The 21,031-nt window shown below is 37.2% G+C and overlaps 2 protein-coding genes and 1 pseudogene across 2 annotated transcripts in view; all 3 read right to left on the bottom strand.

The window, feature by feature from the left end:
* Positions 1 to 9,201: 9,201 nt before the first annotated feature.
* Positions 9,202 to 11,368, bottom strand: LOC105298395 (gamma-crystallin A). The gene is made up of 3 exons (XM_011369640.1): positions 11,019 to 11,368; positions 10,673 to 10,915; positions 9,202 to 9,474 (listed from the first exon to the last, which is right to left on the bottom strand). Exons 1-3 carry the CDS (start codon positions 11,025 to 11,027, stop codon positions 9,202 to 9,204), a joined length of 525 nt encoding a protein of 174 aa, XP_011367942.1. The 5' UTR covers positions 11,028 to 11,368.
* A 2,802-nt stretch (positions 11,369 to 14,170) lies between these two features.
* Positions 14,171 to 14,289, bottom strand: LOC111745362 (annotated as a pseudogene).
* Positions 14,290 to 16,085: 1,796 nt separating this feature from the next.
* CUNH2orf80 (chromosome unknown C2orf80 homolog) overlaps positions 16,086 to 21,031 on the bottom strand; it is a 14,415-nt gene continuing 9,469 nt past the window's right edge. The window contains exons 6-7 of the mRNA XM_011369701.1: positions 16,534 to 16,621; positions 16,086 to 16,240 (exon numbers count right to left, since the gene is read on the bottom strand). Of these exons, the coding sequence (XP_011368003.1) occupies positions 16,086 to 16,240; positions 16,534 to 16,621 (243 nt within the window). The remainder of the gene's footprint in view (positions 16,241 to 16,533; positions 16,622 to 21,031) is intronic.

Genomic DNA, 21,031 nt, shown 5'->3' with positions numbered 1-21,031 from the left:
TTTGGAGAGAGTGAGCAGGAGGTGTTCGCTCGGTGCTGTGTGGGACTAGGGGACCGCTGCTGTATATATAGCAGCCATGACTGCTGCCTCCGCAGGAAATCACACAAAAGGGGCCCATTTCGGTGAGTAGGGGATTTGCCAGCTCCCTGCTCCCCCTCCCCCCTGGTCATTGGGGTTAGCTGAATGGTTTACTCTCATTCTTTCTGGTAGGTTCGGGTTGTTCTAATTCGCTAACGCTGTTGTTGCCACCAAAATGAAAAGAGTCTTTACTCTTTTAGTTGAGCAAAAGGATGAGCGAAATTCCATCCTCATGCTTTTATTTTATAGCCTAGTCGGCTTAATTGGCTCCTCAAAGATAATTAAACTAAGCAATGTATTCTGCTTAGGGACTGGTGGTTTCTTTTTTTAAAGAAAAAAAAAAAAAGACTTCGTAAAAACCAGAATTTAAATAATTATGAATCTTAAGGAAGAGGGAATCAGGTGAAGCAAACTGTGAAAGTGCTTTGAAAAGCATAAAGCTTAGTTTAAATTTGAGATTCTGTGATTATCATTGTTATTTTGGGACTTATCTTGAGTAAAACTGATACTTGACTGGAAATTTGTATGCTCCTGGGGGCTGTGAATTCTTTCTTGTTCCTTTCTGCCCCTGGGCCCTAGAGCAGAGGTTTGGCACATAGTAGGCCCTCAATACTTGGCTTTGACCTGAAAGAAAGCAGATAGTGTGGCCTTTCTCCCTTTCTCACATCATCCTGGGAGCCTAAATCCTTCTTTCAAATGTTCTAAGATCTTTCTTTCCTCTTCATTATTTTAAACTCTTGCTCCCTTGATAAAGGTGCTTCGAGTTAGTGTAATGTAGAAGCCCTTAGACTATCACACCCATCTACTTCTCAGATGTTTGAGATGCTGGACAGCACTCAGAAAGGCCAACAGAACCTCTTGACATTATAGAATTTACAGTGGTATGGGGGACTCCCCTCCCCCCCTTCCAGGTTCCTGAGACACTTTTAAGGGGTTCAAAAGGTCAAAACAGCTTTCAAAACAATACCAAGATGTTATTTGCCTTTTTCACTCTTATTCTTTTGCAAGTATATAGTGGAGTTTTTCCAAAGACTATTGACATTAACTTTTAAAAGTGTAAAACAGTGCCAGTCTTTCCATTAATTGTTTTTGTTTTAGAAAATACAGCTATTATTCATAAATATGTTATTTATGTTAACATGTAATAGGTTTGCTGTCTAAGGATCTCCCTAAAAAAAAGGGAAACCCACAAGGGGCCCACAGTATCCAGCAAATACCTAGGCCCTGGAGTGACTCTCTATGGGATGATAAAGAGAATAGGGTGGTTATAGGTTGAATCCATTCTACTTCTTGGCCAATGCCATATAACATTATGAAATTCATCCCATCCTCTTATAAAACTAGTAGCAGCACTAAAGGATCCCTGAGGCAAAGAGTTATGCCGAGCCATATTCAGGATCAAATAAAATACCTAGAAATAAAATATTGGGTCAAGAGGTTGGTAAGAGCTAGCCTTTTCTGTTGATTTCAAAGACATAGGAAAGTCTGGGCCTACACTCAAGCCCTCACAGTTGTATAGTCAGCTTCTAATGTTAGAGAATCAGGAACGTGAGCTGGGTCAAGTAACGGGGCCATTGGTGCTTTGGGGGCCTGCATCATTGCTTGGTGGAAGAGCAAGGGCTTGCAAAGTAACTACCCTGCCTGTACCATGGCCTTGCTTTCATGCTGCTTCCTCTAAAGTTATTTTTCTTCACAGTACTAACAAGTACCATGAAATTGTTGAATAGGCACTATCTGTGAAGGATACATTCAGGGAGCAATGCCTACATACATCCACACACACTTCTGCAGTTTCCATTACTGCTTGTGTAATCTTTGGAAAGTCACTCGACTTCCTCAAGCTCCAGTTTTCCCTATTTGTAAAATAGGAATGACAATAAAAATCAAATGAAATAATGAACTTGAAAGCACATTATTGTAAATTGTAAAGTACTATTAGTGGTGAAAAAATATATTATTTATGTGTTAATAAATGCTAAAGATGAAAATATTAATAGAATTCTTTGGTACATCAATCAAAAATAAATATGCTTGTGGTTTTGGGCTTCAATGTCTATGCTTTTGCTTATGGTATGGAGACTAAATGTGATTAGTGGATAATTTCACATATTGGAACACTTTGTTCTAATTTAGCAAAGATCTTCTGTTTGAGAATTTTGGTATCACAATCAAATAATGACTACTGTTTGTGTGTGACCTTGAGGAAGATGCCAAGAGGAGGAATAACATACGCAAGGACTGTGTAGTCAGAAAGGATGGAGTTGTTGAAGCCTGTCCACTGCTGGTAATGGATATACTACCAGACCAGAACATTCTGTCCCAGCCCAGAACATTCAGCTCTCACTGTCCACCTGTAAGCACTAAGTTGCCCTGTATAAAGCAGGACTACAGGCTGAACTGGTTACTGCTGCAGCATAGGAGGTTATCTGCAATGGAACATGCCAACAGTAAGGGAAATCCTCCCAAGAACACCGCGAGTTCATTTACGGACCTTTGTTCTACACCCATCTCACTGTGTATGGCAGACTATGCATGCAGAATCCAGGAGCTTCACCAGCCATAACAGAGGCTCGAGAGTGTGCATGCTTGTGTGTGTATATGTACATATCGGATCTATCAGGTGTTTTAGGACTGATTTGGCTAGCAGCAGAATTTCTCCCTTTTTCTCATTTCCATATCAATTTTATTCTTCATTACTTTATAACTATGCATTTTTTCTATTAAAGTGCATTGGAGATCTTTGAAGCAGTGTGGAATAGGAAAGCTGATATATAAAGAACAAGTTAGAAGAACTATCCTTGCTTTCATTATTTTGTTGACTTTCTTTATGAGAGTCAATAAAATAATTTAAGTAGAGAAACAGTAAGAGTAGACACAATTCACACTGAAAACAATGGGCACATTTGTTTTAAATCTTGGCAGCCGAGAGGGCTAATTGGGAAGAATTTTTTCCCTTTTTTGCCTTCGAATTTCAAGATGTCTATGATGATCTGGGCTTATGGAAGGGAGCTGTTCCCTAACATGCAATACCTTCCCTTTCTGGAAGCTTATCAAATCCTACCCAGTATTCAAGGCAGTCTAGTCCCTCTTCCTAGGATCTTTCCTCTCAGAAGCAGCTTTTACTCATCTCTCCCTTCTCTGAATGTTTACATCCACTTCAGCATCACCTGACTTTGCAGTTAAGCATTATCTTTCTCTAATTGTTTCTTCTTTCCTGGTTTAGTGTCTTTAACAAAATTATAAGCTCAAGGATAAGGACCAGGTCACACTTCTCTATCCCCCGTAATTAATTGTTAATTATAGAGCCCTGGAAACATGAAAAGCAACTAAACCAATAATGATTCCAATCCTATTTTGGAAAACAATAGCTTTCCCACGTGAATTGCCCATGTGAATGTTCAGAGACACAGAAGTCACTTTCTCCCACTCACTCTTCTACCACCGCTCCTGTTTTGCCCTGTCCTGGTGATCTGAGAAGATTTGAAGGGAGGTCATAATGGCCCAGAAACCTTGCAGGCTGGCGTAGGCGACAGCGGGGAGACCTTCCCGAGGGAGGCGCTAGAGTACCACCAGGGAGATCCCGCGGAGGTCTCAGCTTAGCTCTTACAGTGAAAGAAGAAAGACAGGAGAGGTGGCCTGAGAAAGGAAATGAAAATGAAAGAAAAGGTCATAAACAACATTTTTGCGAAGGAAAATAATAAAAGAGATTCCTAGTCATTTCCTTAAATTTTAGAAGATGGATGGATCAATGGAATGAGACATTTGGTCTCGGATACTGCAAGACATGCTTTGTTAGGTTTCTTTGTAGTATCAGCCAACATCTCAGTCTAGAATATGCTGAAGATTAAGGGACTGAAGCCAAAGAGCCTTTTATCACAAATATTTGAATACTGAGTTTAACCCTAAAGTTAAATACAAGCTTTTTTTTTTCCTTAAAAATAAGTGCAAAACTTACACACACACACACACACACACACACACACACACACACACACACATCTTATTTAAATCAGAAAAAAAATAAAGCCTAGGAACTCACGGTTAAATAAGCTTGTATAACAAAATATATAAGCACATCTATCATAATATGTAAAAGAATCTAATTAACTTGCTTCTTCCCCAAACAAAATCTTTCATTTAGGAGCCATTAAAGTTAGCTGAGACCTGTTGGAAGCTTCGGCAGAAATAGTTCATCACGCTCTAGTCTCCTCCCCTGACATAGATGTTTTAGTTTATAATCTGGGTTTTCTGAAGCATTTGCAGACTTCTTTCCCTGCTCTGTGGTAGCCACCTACATGTTTCCCAGCTGAATCCTCCTGAGTTCATCATCACATCGCTGACATGGCCCTGCTGAAGGAAGCCAAACTCACTTTCATTTATGTAGGAAAGATTGAAACTGCAGCAAACTTTATAGTAGTACTCATTTGATTCACAATGATGAAAATAATAATAGTTAATAATAATAGCCTACTGCATAAAGAGTGTCTACTCTCTTCCAAACATCGTGCCAGGAATCTTATAAAAAGTAAGTTATGTAGCCAACACAGCACAATTATTACCAGGACTGTTCCAAATATTTGAGACTTGGGGCAAGAACACAAACAGAGTCCCCGTTCACTACTCCATTGACTATGCTCCTCTCTTCTCACTCACTCATGCGTCTAAGCTCCATCCACACGTTCCTCTCCCCTTCACTTCACTTCCCACAAACACCTGCCCTTAAACTACCAGTGTCCTTGGGAGGATAGACCTGGTGAAGTCTCTCTTAGGTCTTGAAATCAAGGGTCTAAATGGAGGAAATTCTGGAGCTTCAAGTATAGGAAGTACTGTCTAGGAGAATTTTGGGCATGTCTGCGTTTCCCCATAAATTACTGTCTTGTGGGAAACACTGCAACTAGAGAAGTTTGAAGGAGGTTCTCTGAAGCACCTAGTTCAGGCCAAGAACCCTAACTAAGTCTAATCACAGTACTCATCACTATGAGGAAACATACGAAAAGATACATATAGCTAGTAAGTGGAGGAACTGGGAATTGAACTCAAGTCAGCCTCTAATGCCTGAGCTAATTGCCTCTGCATATACCAATTGCTTGTTTTAGATATTATCTTTCTAGACGTGCACATCTCTGTCTTCCCTAAATTATATACTTCTCATAGTAGGTTCAATGTTACACTTTTTTTTTTTTTTTTTTTTTTACCAAACCTGAGAATCATCTTTGGCTCTGACAGGAGCTCTAAATTCTAGTGGATCACACAATTGACTGATTTTTTTCAGCCTGGCTCTAAGATCTTGGCATTAACTAACTATAAAGGGCTCTTTAATCCCTGATTTACTTATTTGGGTGTAAACTTCTAAGATAAGAGTAATGGGTGACTATCAAAAGAACACTGAGGGTGTTCATGTTTCCTCAAGTTAGAAGAATTTTCTAGTAAATATCAAATTTATTCTAGCCCCTTTTTCTTATAAAATCCATTTATATAGCATAACTACATAAAACTATTGAATTAATGACTGCTATTTATTGAGCCTCTGCTATGTGCTAGCTCTTTTACAAGAGGTATCTATCTCATTTATTTATCATGAGAATATGCAAGAGGAAAAACTGAGGCTTAGGGAGGAGAAGTAACTTGCTCAAGGTCACACAGCCATTAGGTGGTCAAGCCAGAAATGAAGTCCACAGACATGTAAACCTATGTTGGTAACTACTGAGATAAACCACCTTGAAACCTAATAGAATTTTAAAGTGAAGGACTCATGGAGCTCAACTTTCTAGGGAAGGAAGCTTGTGGCATACTGAGCTTTGTCAGATAAAATGCTGTTTTCTAAGTCTTTCAGTTCACTAGGTTAAAATAAAGAAAAACTTTAAGTTAACAAAATTATTTTCAGTGAGACATGTTATCTAATTTTTCCTTTTTTGTTAAAACAGAGCTGATATTTTATTAGTCACCCAACTAGAGGACAACACACAATGATTTAGCTAAGCCAGCAGCAAAACTCCAAATATTCTGCATATTTAATATTGGAAAGAGTCACAACATTTTGATAATACAGTAGTCCCCCCTTATCCACATGTTCCAGTCCCTCAGTGGATGCCTGAAACCTCAGATAGTACCAAACATATATGCTATGTTTTTTCCTATACATACTTATGGTAAAGTTTAACTTAGAAATTAGACAGCAGATTAACAATAATAACTAATTACAGTACATATAACAATGTACTGTAATAAAAGTTATATGAATGTGGTCCCTCTCTCATTCTCACTGATAAGCGATAGCCTACACAGCTACTAAGTGACTAACGGGCAGGTAGTTTAGGAAGCGTAGATACAGGGTGATTCGTGTACCTGGCTGGACAAAGAGAGATGGCATGAGATTTCATCACGCTTTACAGAACGGCATGCAATTTAAAACTTATGAGTTGTTTATTTCTGGAATTTTCCATTTAATATTTTTGGACCACTGTCGATCACTGGTAACTGAAACCTTGAAAAGTGAAACCATGGATAAGGATACACTGTATGTGTATCTTCATAATTTTAATTTAATCCCATAAGAGTCCAACAAGAAGGGATCTTAATTTAAAGAATTTTCATTATTTAAAGTTCTGTGCAGGGCATTTTTTTTAACAGCTTTATTGAGATATAATTCACATACCATATAGTTCACCCATTTTAAGTGTACAATTCAGTAGCTTTAGTATATTCAGATATATGCAACCAGTCAATTTTAGAACATTTTACCCTCATAATGAGAAACCCTATGCCCTTTAGCTATCTTTCTCTATAGCACTAAATAACCACTAACCTACTTACTGTCTCTATGGATTTGCCTGTTCTGAGTATTTTATATAAATGGAATCATATAATATGAGGACTTAGATGACTATCTTCTTTCACTTAGCATAATGTTTTCAAGGTTCATCATTGTTGTATAGCATTTATTCCTTTTAATGGCCAAATAATATTTCCTTTTATTGATAATATCACATTTCATTTATCCAATCATCTATTGATAGACATGTGGTTTGTTTTCACCCTTTAATTAACATTCATGTGTAAGTTTTTGTTTGAACATTTCTTCATTTCTTTTCAGTATATACCTAGGAGTAGACTTACTGAGTCCTGTGATAACTCTATATTTAACTATTTGAGAAATTACTAAACTGTTTTCCACATGGCTGCACCATTTTACATTCTCACCAGCAATTTGTAAGAGTTTCAATTTCTTCATATCCTTAACAATACTTGTTATTTTCTGTCCCCCGCCCCTTTAGAATTATTATAAACATCCTAGTGAGAATTAAGTGGTATTTTATTGTGGTTTTGACTTGGATTTCTCTAATGACTAATGACTAATGATATTGAACATCTTTTCATTTGCTTGTTGGCCAATTGTATATTTTTGGAAAGATATATATTCAAGTCCTTTGATCATTTTTTAATTGCATTATTAGTGTTGTTGAATTGTAAGAGTTCTTTATGTATTCTGGGTACTAGACTTTTATCAGATATATGCTTTCTAAGTATTTTCTTTTATTCTGTGGGCTGTATTTTTACTTTATTGATAGTGTATTTTGATGCATAAAAGGTTTTAATTTTGATGAAATCCAATTTATTTTTCTGTTGCTTATGCTTTTGGTGTCATATTTAAGAAATATTGCCTAATAAAAGGTCATAAAAATGTATGCCTATATTTTCTTCTAAGAGTTTTATAGTTCAAGTTTTTACATTTAGGTATTTGATCTATTTTAAGTTAGTTTTCATATATGTATTAGATAGGGGTCCAATTTCATTCTTTTTCATGTGGATATCCAGTAGTTGCAGCAGAACTGTTGAAAAGCTATTTTTTCTCCTATTGAATTGTTTTAGCACCCTGGTCAAAAATCAGTTCAACATAGACACACGGGTTTATTTCTGGACTTTCAAGCCTATTACATTTATTTTTATGTCTACCCTATGATAGTACCTCACTGTCTTTATTATTGTTGTTTTGTGGTAAATTTTTATATTGAGAAGTGTGAGTACTCCTACTTTTTTCTTCTTTCTCAAGATTGCTTTGGCTCTTCTGGGTCCTTTGTAATTCCAGAAATTTTAAAATCAATTTCTACAAAAAAAGTTAACTGTTTTTTAGAGCACTATTTTTGCTTATATAAATTTGGAAAGAAATCCCGGAGGTATGCAGAATAGCAAATATTAATGCTTTTCTCTGCATAATTAAGTCTTTGATAATTGAGTCTTGATAAAATTCATATTGGAGTCCAAAATAAAGTTGACCATATTGTAGTGTTGAATTTGAAGGAACACTAAGGATACATTCATTTCTTACATTTACATTTATGTAATAATTGAAAGATAACAAAGTGTGTTCACAATCTTTCTTCATCTTTTCATCATAACTATCCTAGGATTTAGTGAGGCAGGAATTTATTATTACCTGTAGTTTTCAATAAGGCAGTTTAGGCATAGAGAGGATAATAAGTGGCTTGCTCAAAGAGATAAGCTAGTAAGTAGGGCAACCAACCATCCCATTTACCTGAGACTGGGGGGCTTTCTAGGAGGTAGGACTAAAACTGGGAGAATCTCTAGAAAACTGGTGTGAGTTGGTCACTCTCCCAGTAAGTTATAGAGGCAAGATAACAACTCAGGTCTTTTAACTCTTAATTTCCACAGATGACCTCATCAAGCAAGTTTGACCTTCTCTGCTTTGGGAATTCTGCTTAAAACCCCTCTTCATTTAGCCTTCCTTGACTAATACCTGAGACTTCAGCTGTGCTAGCCTCTCCTTTGGTGTTGCGGCCACACCTGGTTCTAATTTTTCTCCTTTATATGGGTTCCAATAATTTTTCATTATGTTTGTCTTTCCTCTCTCCCTCAGGAGAGAGTGGGTAATAGAGGCAGAAACAGTGCTTCTCTCTCCTCCCACATAAGTGGAGACTCCATAAATACTGTTGAAAATAAATAGACATTGAAAACACCTATCTTTGGGGTCAGGTGAGTGCCCAGGAGTCATCATTTTTAGAATTCAGTTATTATTTTAAAGATACGCAAGAGTCGCATAGTGCCAGGAACACAACTTGTTTATTTATTGCATTTCTATGGAGATCATAACAAGAAAAACACAGCTTAGTACAAATCGATGACCCGCCGCAGAGAGCCTACTCTGGCATCCATGGCCCCCCAGTCGTGGTAGCGCCTGTAGTCCCCTGGCCTCAGCAGGTACTGCCGCCCCCGGTAGTTGGGCAACTCGTAGAGGACCCAGCAGCCCTCCAGCACGTGGAGGGAGTACAGCTCATTGAGCCGGAAGCGATCGTGGATGCAGGAGCAGTCCTCAGTGAGCTCGGACACAAGGCCTCGGTAATCGTCTCTCTCATACAGTCTTATCCTGTGAGAGCCGGTCTGTTGTGATAATAAACAAATGAAGAAATAAATAAATTGTGTGCAACCTCAATGTCAGTAAAAGCGACTCAATTAGCCTGCATCTTTATAAAGCATGGTTTTCAACGATCCTGATATATATGTTTCCTCCCTACTCCTTCTCCTTATATTGTTGGTCTCATAAATTAAGAAGAGTCTTAAAATAAAACTTACCTAACTACTGAACTATTTTGTGGAAGAAACAAACTTGGAAATAAACAGAATGAAAGGGATTCCTCTGTAACAACCATATTTGGTGAGTCTGCAAAGAGGATTTTAACTGCCTCTTCTGTTATGACTGCACTGAACTGACTCCTATCGAACTTGTTTCCAAGTGGCTTCTGCATTCGTAATGGGCAGCAATTCCTGTTTACTCTGAATCCATGTGTCTGACACTATGCCAAGTCACTTGTACCATTTGAGTTTCTTGCCTTAAAGAAATTCCTATTTTATTTGTATCTCTCTTTGCATTTGCAAATTTCTCTAGCCTAATTTTGGTTTCAATTCTTAAATTTGCTTCCCACATTAATTTGGTGTCACCAGAAAGCAGAAACACAGACTCCATGTGATTAAAAAACACAGACTCCATGTGATTAAAAAACATTTTGGTGAGGATCATGTCTCATAAAATCCTAATCCTTGTTATAAACTAGTTGATAATGACTCCTAGAAAACAAGAAGCCACTTACAAGCTGAAACAAGTTGTTAGTTTCTAGATCAGTATGAGGACATACTGATAAACAATATAGAGAATGTATTAAAAATAATCACCAATATGGTTAAAATATATTATACCTATACTGTTCTCCCACAGTGTTAGTGATTTTTTTTATTATTAAAAAAGAATTATCTAGATAGATTTTTTCCCTTACTGAAGAGGGTGATTTTTGTTTAGAAATTAGGGATTAGCCCGATGCTATGAAATTTAATTTTAGAGGCTAAGTTGTTGTGATTTCTTGTGCCCCCAAAACAATTTGTCATCCTTAAGTAAGAAAAAAATAGAGATTACAGTTATTCATGATCTTGCTCACTTTTTTTTTAAAAAACGCTTAAGAGTCGGGCATTGCTCTCCTTACTGTGAACACTAGTCCTGAGTTGGAACAAACTGACTTTAATAAACAGGAATTTATGGCCCCTGATCAATGACGCTTTCTCATCAGTTGGTTGGAGCAAGACTCACGTAAGGAATTGCGCGGCAGGAGCGGATGGAGTCGCTGAAGCCCATCCACTGTTGATAGTCGGGGTAGTCGCCGCGCCGCAGGAAGTACTGGTGGCCCTGGTAGTTGGGGCGCTCGTACAGCATCCAGCAGCCGCTGTCCACCCGGATGGAGTTGCAGCGGCTGAAGTAGGCCTGCAGGTTGGGGCAGTCGCTGCTGCACTCATAGCAGCGGCCCTGGAAGCCCCGGTCCTCGTAGAAGGTGATCTGTAGTGGAAAAGAAGGTGACAGTAGGCAATCAACTGGGAAGTACATCCCCCAGACACAGTAGACATTCAACAGACATGGTATGGCACCTGCGTTGGCTCACCTTTCCCATGGTTGTTGACAGTGAATGATCAGTGTCCAGTGTGATGGGGATAAGAGTGGCAGCTGGTATATATAGCAGGACGGCTGCTGTGTTGGCAAGAACAACACAAAAGGAGCCTGGGGGTAGTGCGTGAGGGGATTTCTATGTTCTCTCTTTTTTTTCATTTGGGATCATGGGTCAGGGGGCTCTCATTCTCTCTGGCATTTTCGACTTGTCCTCACTAGCTCCAGTGAAAGGAATTGAAGTCAGCAGAGCCATTATGACCTTGGAGACAAAGGGCGCACTTCTCATCCTATGCAGCTCTCTAGAAATACATTACATGCCCAGCATTTTGTAATGTTTGCCTATGGAAACTGCTGAGATGAGGTTGGTGGTTCCATCTGGGGTGACTCGTGACAATCCTATGAGTTCCAGAAGGACTTGAAGAGCTAAAGGCAACAAAAAATTCTATAATTGAAAAACAATTACATTTCCTAAATTACCTCATCAGTATGATATGATTTTGATAACAATATTTAGCATATGTTTATGTGAGGAAAAAAGATTAGAACAGTTATATATACACTGAAGTGTCAGTCATGGTTATGAATGAATGGCAAAATTATAGGTCTTAGTTTTATGTTTTTATTTCTCCTTTTTATTGTTTTTGATTGCCTTAATTTTTTATTATAAATATATATTACTTCCGTGAGTTGAAAAAGTAAAATCAATTTGTAAATATATAACTTTGAGTTGATGGTGAAAAGCAGAAACTTTGGAAAACAGGCATAATTTAATTTGTGATTAAACACTTCTCCTTGAGCTAAAATAGAGATCAACCAAAATTAGCAGCATGATTTGCCTGAGTTTTCCCTCCTTAAAGTGTCACTGTTTCATAGAACCTTGATGACTGCCTGAAGAGCTTTCTCCATTGCTGCCAACCTATTAATTTAGAAGCACACCTCAGATATGCAGGCGTAGAGGATGACTCTAACCCCCAGGTCATCTTTTGTCATCCCACGTGTATGTAGAAAGATGAAATCAAACACCTTTGTTCTTCACGTGACACATAAAGAGGCTCTAAAAGGATATCCAACTGCAGCTAGCAGTAAGTCCACAACGTCATTTGTGAAAGTCCTCAGGCAGCATGAAAAGCAAATGTGCAGATGTAAAAAGGAGAGACCAATAGCCACAAAGAAAAACTGTACCCTCGCAACTAGCAGTGCTATACAAAAGAAAACTGGGCGAAGTCTTATGAAATTAGACACCTGGCAGTGTACCCAGGGACCACAGGCTACTGATATACTTTTCTGTCTCCTGCCTAATGCTGCAGGTCTACTGGTAAATCTCAGTACAGCTGTAATTGAACTAGTATGAGAAAGGCTGCATTGGTATCTCCAGCCACAACCCCACATCGGAATACACCACCATTTCAGCAGAAGCCAACAAACCATACCACTGTTTTTGCACATGTTAAAAAAAAAACTTCTGTAAAAAAAAAAAATGACACATCAAAACCTTAAGAAAAGTATAATCTGTACTCACATTCTATTGGTCAAATTTTTACTCACATATTTACAAGCTAAGCCATATGCCTAATTAGCATTTTGGAAAGGTACAGAATGACTAGAACATTTTATTTTCCTCCTAGACATAATATTCTGTTAAATGAAAGCTTACACCCATTTTTCTTTTAATGCTTTATTTAAATGATTTTAAATGTTTCCATATGAGAACATAATAAAGGCAGTCAATGACATTAATTTTATTTTGGATTGAAACTGGTAAACTGTCTCCTATTCCACCACTGCAATATTCGGTGCTAAACATTTGGAAAATGTGCTACAAAGTCAGCCAGCAATGACATAGAAACACTATATAGTCTTGGAATTCTCCGACTAACAGTCCTCCACTCACAATGACTTCGCATAAGATACACACATTTTTAAACCCGAATGTAATAATACAATATGTTTCTAAGAGAAGAAAGATCAATATCCAATAATAATGCTTCAATGCAGTTTGCATCAAAAGCTAACTGTAAAGAAAATGTGCTGACAAGCGTTGCAGTTTTCAGATGATGTTTCTTTTCCTCTCCCAGAGACTTTATTATGAAGCCCCATGGTGCAGTTCCAAGTTTCTAAGTGATCTGAAGAATAAAAAGATGGATTTTGGTATGAAGCACATCAACCTAACATGGACACAGACATTAACTTTCAATCTGTAGAGAGTTAAGGTCAAATATCAGATATTGAGTTACTGACAAAGATGGCTTAAAATGAATATAGGTACAAAAGAATTTCCATAAAACTATTCTGAGACATTTGGAAATTGAGTTATATTTTTCCTATTTATAAATACAATATATGATTCCACACTAGATCCTATACAGAAGGAAAAAATTTTGGGGGGGTCAATTGACAAAATTTGTATACAGATAGTAGATTAGATAAAAGTATCAATGTTAGATGTTCTAAAGTTGATAACTATACTGTGGTTATTTAAGAGAATGACTATTCTTAGAAAATGCACGCTGAAGTATACGGGAGTAAAATGATATGGCGATATAACTTCTGATTGCTTGGGAAAAAAATTATATATCTATATCTATACACAGAGAGAGAATGAGAGAGAAATAGGGACAGAAGGAGAGAGAGGCAGAGAGAAAAATGATGTAGTTAATAGAGCAAAATGTTAACCACTGGTAAATCTGAGTAAAAGGTATATGAGGGTTCTTTGTACTATTCTTGCAATTTTTCTCTAAGTTTGAAATTATTTCAAAAAAAAAAAAGAAAATAATAAAAGTAATTCCTCCTTTGATAATCATACCCAAACTAAATAATTTCTTTGCCCCTTAGTTGTGTGTTATCCTTGCGGCATATTACTTTGAATTTCTTGTGTATTGCTTTGAATTTAAACTTAAATTACTCTCTCTTCATTTCTGGTAGAGAGGTGTCGAAGTCTCCAACTAGGGTAGTGAAGTCATCTGTTTCTCCTTGCAGTTCTATGAGTTTTTACTTCAAGTAGTTTGATGATCTATTGTTTGATGCATATATGTTAAGGATGTTATGTCTTCTTGGAGAATTAACCTTTGTCATCATGTAATTTCCTTGTTTATCCCTGATAACTTTCTTTGCCCTGAAGTCGGCTATCTATGAATTTTTTTTTTTAAGTGCCTACAGCACCTGGTATTCCAAGGTGGTCTCCGATCCAGGTACGAACCAGGCCTGCCCCTGCTTAACTTCCGAAATCAGACGAGATTGGGCACGTTCAGGATGGCATGGCCATAGACTTATCTGTGAAATTAATATAGTTACTTTTCTTTTCTTTTGATTAGTGTCAACATGGCATATTTTTCTCCATCCATTTACTTTTAATCTATATGTCATTATATTTCAAGTGGGTTTCTTGGCAGACAACACGTAATTGGGTTCTGTTTGTGATCTACTCTGACAATCTCTGTCCTTTTTTTTCCTTCTTCATAATTTCATTATGAAATTTTCCATGCAGAAAAGTTGAAAGAATTGTGCAATGAAGACACATATGCTCCTTATCTGCCAATTCTGTAGTTAACAGTTTGCTGTATTTGCTTTAACATACGTTGGTGCGTCTCTCCATCCCTCTAGCCATCACCAATCCATCTTATTCTTAAGGACAGCTGTGTCCTCCCCTCACTTACATTTTCAAGAAGTGTTGATTTTTCAGTCTGTTCAGCTTTTTACTTGTTGGGATAGAGTAACGATATACAAGCTCCTTATGTGTGGAAACAGAAACTAGACCCCTCAAACTGCCCTCTCTCCACGTCTTGTTCCCTTCCATGATATTATAAGTTTCTCAGGAGTGGCAATAATGGGGACACTTATATTATTGCTTGCTATAGTCCTGGCACTTTTCTAAGCCCTTCCACATATATTAACTCACTTAGTCCTTGTAATAACCCTATGAGGTAAGTACTGTTATAATCCTCTTTTTATAGATAAAGTACAGAGAGATTGACTTAATAATTTACCCAAGTTATTATTAAATGGGGAACCAGTTTTCAAATCCAGCCATCTGAATCCAGAGTTCACACTCTTAATCACTATAGTAGGCTGTTTTTTAGGTCTTTGGTACAGTCCTGTTCATTCCATATTAATTTGCTTGTCATCTTTCCAATATCAATACTTTCTTAGGATATGGTAGTGCTCATATCCATTTGGACTAATAAATGAGCTACTAATACCAATACAGTATAAAAGAAATATTTAAAACTGTTTGCTAGGATACCTGGATTTTTAAAAAGTAATTTCTTCTTTTCCCTTACTTTAAGAAGAAATCCAATGGCTGGAAATAAACAGAAAATTCTGGATAAGGAATTGTTTCATCCTGAGATTAAATAATTGTGTATCAGCTAAAAGTCATGACATAATATCTATAAGCCAGAAAGGAAAAGACTAAGAAGCTCAAGTATATAGAATGAAAAACTTCAAACAATAAACTTTAAAGCATATTTTTCATACCTTTAATAAAATTTTTACTTCTTAATAAAAATATTTATTTCTTTAATTATTTGGTTATTTCTAACAAATCAGTAAGACATACATGTACGCATATTTCTGTATATATGTATAGCAACATTTGAATATTACAAGAAATATTAACAGCAGTTATTTCTGAGGAATAGAAAAGGTGTATGGGGAAAAAGGGGCTTCTTTTACTTTTCACTTATAATTTTTGTGTTGTTTGAAATTTTTGCTGTAAGCATGTACACAGTTATCTGAATACATAGAATAACAGATGATTAACTTGTGAATAGCATTTCTCAAATGCTAAAAGATAATAATGGTTAATATTTATTTAGGGTTTACTCTGTGCAAGTACTAGTCTAACCTCTTAACATGCATAATTTCAGTTAATCAATCCAACAACCTAGAGGGAGGTACCATTATTCTTTGCATTTTGCAGAAGAGGAAACTAAGGAACAGAGAGGTTAAGTAAGTTGCCTGAAGTCACACAGAAGTGGGCTTTAGATTCAAACACAGAGCATCTACCCCTAAAGGCTAGACTCTTAACTACCGTATAAGTAAAATACTCCCAAAACATATGGTATCAGTTTGGTCCAATTTGTGTTCTTAGACCTACTTTGTTCTTTGACTGTGTGTCCAAAGATAAATTTTTCGATGGTTTCTGTTCCATGGCATTTGCTTCCCTTGTAGAGCTGCTGGTGGCATTTTTATTTGTTGCTCCCCTTCTTAACTTGACACCTAGAGACACATGTAGTAACCATATCTGTACAAAAAAACACTTTTTAAAAAATGAATCCACCCACCATTTTAGATCCTTCCCTTCCAATGTGCTTTGCTCCCATCACCAAAGGGTCTGAGAAATAAGACTTCCCTGATTTTGATAATGGAGAGAAATCAAGTCATACGTGCCCCTGGTTCTTTTTAATTCAACCGGACAGAGAGATTTGATTACCATAACAACTTTGATCTTTGTGAATTCCCCTCCTAGGTTTACTTAAATTTCTCTAAGCCGATGGAAATAAAAGGCTTACTCTGTTTGCGGGCATATTCTGCTGCTTTGGGTGCTGTTAACATGGCAAAAGGGTGCAAGGAGAGGTGGAAAGGTGGAGCTCGGGGACCCTGAAAGGAAAACAATCTCACTGTTAAAAGCTGCACACACTTCGTGCTGTTAATACCTGCCAGTTGCTGCCCTGGGCCTACTTACCCAACCCATGGTCCTAGACATCACCAGCAGCCCACTGCTGTGGCTCACATTTCATTTGTCATGCACGTTCACACACTGCCTTCTACTCTCCTGCTTGGTTCTCCTTGCCTAGAATGCTTTTTTTCATGCTCATCAAATAGTTCCTTTTACCTAAAACAGCTATTTCCTTCCTTTTCCCTAGAGCTCTTACTTTTCCTTTGTGATGGAGCTCAAATGTCACCTTTTGTGAGAAACTTGCCCCAGTGTCTCCCTACCTCAAATCTTGCATGCTGGTCCCGCTCCTTCCACCCCACTCCAAGGCAGAATTATTGCTCACTCATCTGTGAACTCAAAGCATGTTTGTTACATAGAACAAACCCAATGCGTTATAGTTAGTTATAACCCTCTGTCTACTGCACTACACTGTAAACTTCTTTGAGGCTTGGACTGCCCCTTCATTCATTCATTCATTAGTCATTCATTCAAGTTTTCAGTGAGCATCCACTATGGACCAGGCTCTGTTTTAGGAGCTGTGTTTAGTAAAATAGATAAGGTTCCTGCCTTTTTAGGGCCGAGTGAGGAGAGACAAACAATAAACTATTAGACAACAGAGTAACTATACATTGTGATAAGTTTAATAAATAAACTAAACAAGGGATTTACTGGGCAGCCACCATTTCAGACAGAATGGACAGAGAAATCCTGGAAGCAATATTTCAGCTGAGTCTTACAGGATGAGCAGCAGCCAGCCATGGGAGGGCCTGGAGAGAAGTGTCCCAGGCAAAGGGAATGAGAAGCCCTTCTTGGAATAATCTTGTGCCTTCCAGACACAGAAAGGAAGCCAGTGGTTAGAACATAGTGATAAAGGGGAAAATTATAGATGAGATGGAAGAGGGCCGAAGGACCCCGATCGTGGTATGGAGCTATACATTAAAATCGATTCCAGGTGCAATGGAAGCCAGAAAAGTATTTTTAAGCAGTCATGTTACAAGGCCTGATTTAGGTTTTTAAAAAGATCACTCTGGCTGCTATGTGGAGAATGGATTGGAGTATGGAAGGAGGGAGGCTAGTTAGCTAATTTAACCTTTTATCTCCAGTGCCTTAGAGAGTGCCTAGCACACAGTAGGCACTTAAATATTATTGACTAGTTGAATAACTATGATTCTAGTCAAGGCAATGGTAGTTAACAGCATGACTTTGGTGTCTAACTGGCTGTATTTGAATATAGGCTGTACCATTAATAAGATGAGTGACCTTGGGCATATCATTTAACTTCTCTGCCTGTTTCTTCATGTGACAATAATAATACTGGTACCTACCTTATAGAGTTGTGGCAGGGATTAAAGAGTTAGCATATGTAAAGTACTTAGACTAGTGTTCAGCACATAGTACAATATAATAGCTTTAGAATTAATGATAGTAATAGTTATTATTGATATCTATCATCATTGTCTTTCTCCCTGACTCATTTCTCTCTGTTGTACAGAATTATTTGTGGCAGTAACTTGGCCACCACAGGATCCTGCCTCGTCTGCCAGAGAAAGGTTGAGTGAATGGTTGACAAATAACTAATTAGAGCCATGAGGTCTGAAATAATTAACATTCCACTGCAAGATCAACAATTTTTTGCTTTCTCACTGACAGAGATTCAGGTTTTATACTTATAGAACTTTTATTTCTAAGGAGTAAAGGTTGATTACTCTTTATGTGTGCATTTCAACAAATATTCCATTCCGCCAATAGGATACCCTTAAATGATGCATAACCGAAGCAAACACCAAAAGACAAGGATGACAAACAAATACTTATTTTTAGATTACCAGCTCAGTAGATATTTTTTACTCTATTTTTACTATCCCAAACTTAACGATCGAGTTCCCACAAAATTGGTATCCCTTCAAAGTAGGTCAAAATTTGTATTTCCACAAGAATCTGATCTCTAAGATAATTGTGTGGTTTGTAGTTATTTAGGAGGGTCTTTTTCTTGAAGAAAGGGCCTATATTTATATATTATTTTGTAATTTTCAACAGAAATGACTGAGTAGAGACCTGGAAGAAGCCTGTGTTCCTGACAACTTTGTGACACTGCGATACCAGCCCTGGTCTGTCTACTTCCAGAATCCTTTCATATGAGAAGTAAACTTCTGTTTTTCACTATTACTATGGGTTTTCGATTTTACCACACAGAAAACATATATTAAACTATAAATGAGCTTTCAGTGTGCTCTTTATTGACAGAACAGTTTAGAGCCACCTCAGCAGGACCACTACCAAATTTGACTTCGATCTTTTATTCAAGTGGAAAAAATATTTTTTGAGAGTTTACTTCATATCCAGCATTGTAAAGACTTAAACATAAGCATAAACTATGGCCTCTAACCTCAGGAGGCATATAATCTATTCAGAATGATAACCCTAAAGCACAGAAAGTAATTGAAAGGAGGCTTTATATAAATATGGGGTAATTACAGCTATGACAATAGCTTTTCAGGATGATGTATACAGGTACAAGAAAAAGAGAAAAATATAAAATGTTAAAAAAGTATATATAATATGAAAAAATAAACTAACATTTAAAAAAAAGAAAAAGAAACGGAGAACTGGCTCATACATTTTTTTTTTTTCTTCAGTAGTTAGTCATTTATATAACTTGATAAGTCTAGTCCTATGGTGTTCTCGATGCAAGACTGATGCTTTCCATGTGCCAGTTTCCCTATTTACAAGGGGGAATTGAACCCAGTGATTTTAAAGGCCATTTCCAGCTGAAATATTCTGTGAGTCCTGATAATCCGGTGGCTCATTCAAGCAGTTAATGTAGCTTTCAGTGTGGTTTGTATGAAAAGTTATTTAAAAGATGAAATTTAAATCCTAAATTTAGACTTAATCACATCCGCCTTTTTTACTTTAATGCCATTTACTAATATCTTCATTGTGTCAATGTAAAAGTATTGTTATGATTGTTATTTTTCTATTCAAGTACTTATGGAGCGTCAACTTATGTCCAAAACACATTCAACAAAAACTCCTTCCAACTGAAAGGAGGAGAGGGAGGAGAAGAAGATGAGGATGTGTAAAGTCCTGTCTTTCCTTATTCCCTCTTTCTCCATCAAATGGAGTTGAAAAATATTTGTATTGCTTGCTTTATTTGTTGAAGGAAGATTTATGCTCTTTTTTGTTCAGTTTAAAATTGTGTAGGACAGTTTACATTTATCTGAAGCTAACTCTAAATAACCCTCACTTGTGAGAGGCCCCGAATTGATTTCTTCTCTGGGTCCAAAGTCTTCAGCAGAAAAATGGCTCCCCATTAGCAAAGACAGCTCCTTATCAAGAGTAAAACCTGACGCAAATAGAATTGAACAATACTGCATCCATGTTGGCTTTCTGTCACCAGGTGGCAGCAAACAGTCCTGAAGAAAGCCATCGAGCCTGTGCACAGTACCCATATTGTATCATGTGGCCGATTCTGGTGGCCGGATATTCTATGTAATCTGATTAGTATTCGACAGGGACTCAAGCTCTTGCTTGAGAAGGATTTTAGCTGTTGCTTGGGAGACATTTTATCTGAAAAAAATTAAAAGTCATTCAGATATATGCAGCAATTTGAGAAGAACTTTTGGCAATAACTATTTTTTTGAGCAACCCATCTCCTAGTTAAAAAGTTTGAAATTGTTAAGCTCCAAGGACTGTTTTAAAATAGCTCTTACAATTTAAGATCTTTGAAATGTCACATTTCCATTGAGAGGCTCTGCTACTTCCTTATTTAAGATGTAGAGGAGGTCCCTGAGTGGAGCAGATGTGTAGCCACAAAAGAAAGGCCTGAGCAGGGAGGAACTTGGGAGGCTTACAGGGGTAGATGATCCTCAGATTCTTATATCTGTAGCTCAAATTATATCATACCCTTTGTGATATTTCATTGTCTAAAATAGGCAAAGTTTATATTATGTTAATAATACACATAGATGCTTGATGAGCTATTTAAGTTATGAATATTTAGAACAGTGGTTCTCTACCAGCAGTGATTTTGCCTCTTAGGGTACATTTAACAAAGTAGAAACACTTTTGGTTGTCACGACGGTGGGGGAATCTACTAGCATCTAGTGGGTAAAGGATTACCCAGGGATGCTGCTAAACATCCCACAAGGCACAGAACAGCCCCTGACTCCACCCCCTACACACAACAAAAAATTATCTGGTCTAAAATGTAGAGAAACCCTGACTTAGTGGGACATAAAGGAAATCAGATACCCAACCCCTGAATAATAACTATAATAATAACTTAACTATACCTAGTATTTTAAGGTTACCAGGTGCCAAGCATTAAGGGCTTTACTGGTACTAACACTTCA

The sequence above is a fragment of the Pteropus vampyrus genome, unplaced genomic scaffold, assembly GCF_000151845.1.
Source record: "Pteropus vampyrus isolate Shadow unplaced genomic scaffold, Pvam_2.0 Scaffold152, whole genome shotgun sequence".
In the NCBI taxonomy this organism is placed as follows: Eukaryota; Metazoa; Chordata; class Mammalia; order Chiroptera; family Pteropodidae; genus Pteropus; species Pteropus vampyrus.
The sequence above is the reverse complement of the archived record's forward strand: the minus strand, read 5'-3'. Positions and strand labels throughout refer to the sequence as shown.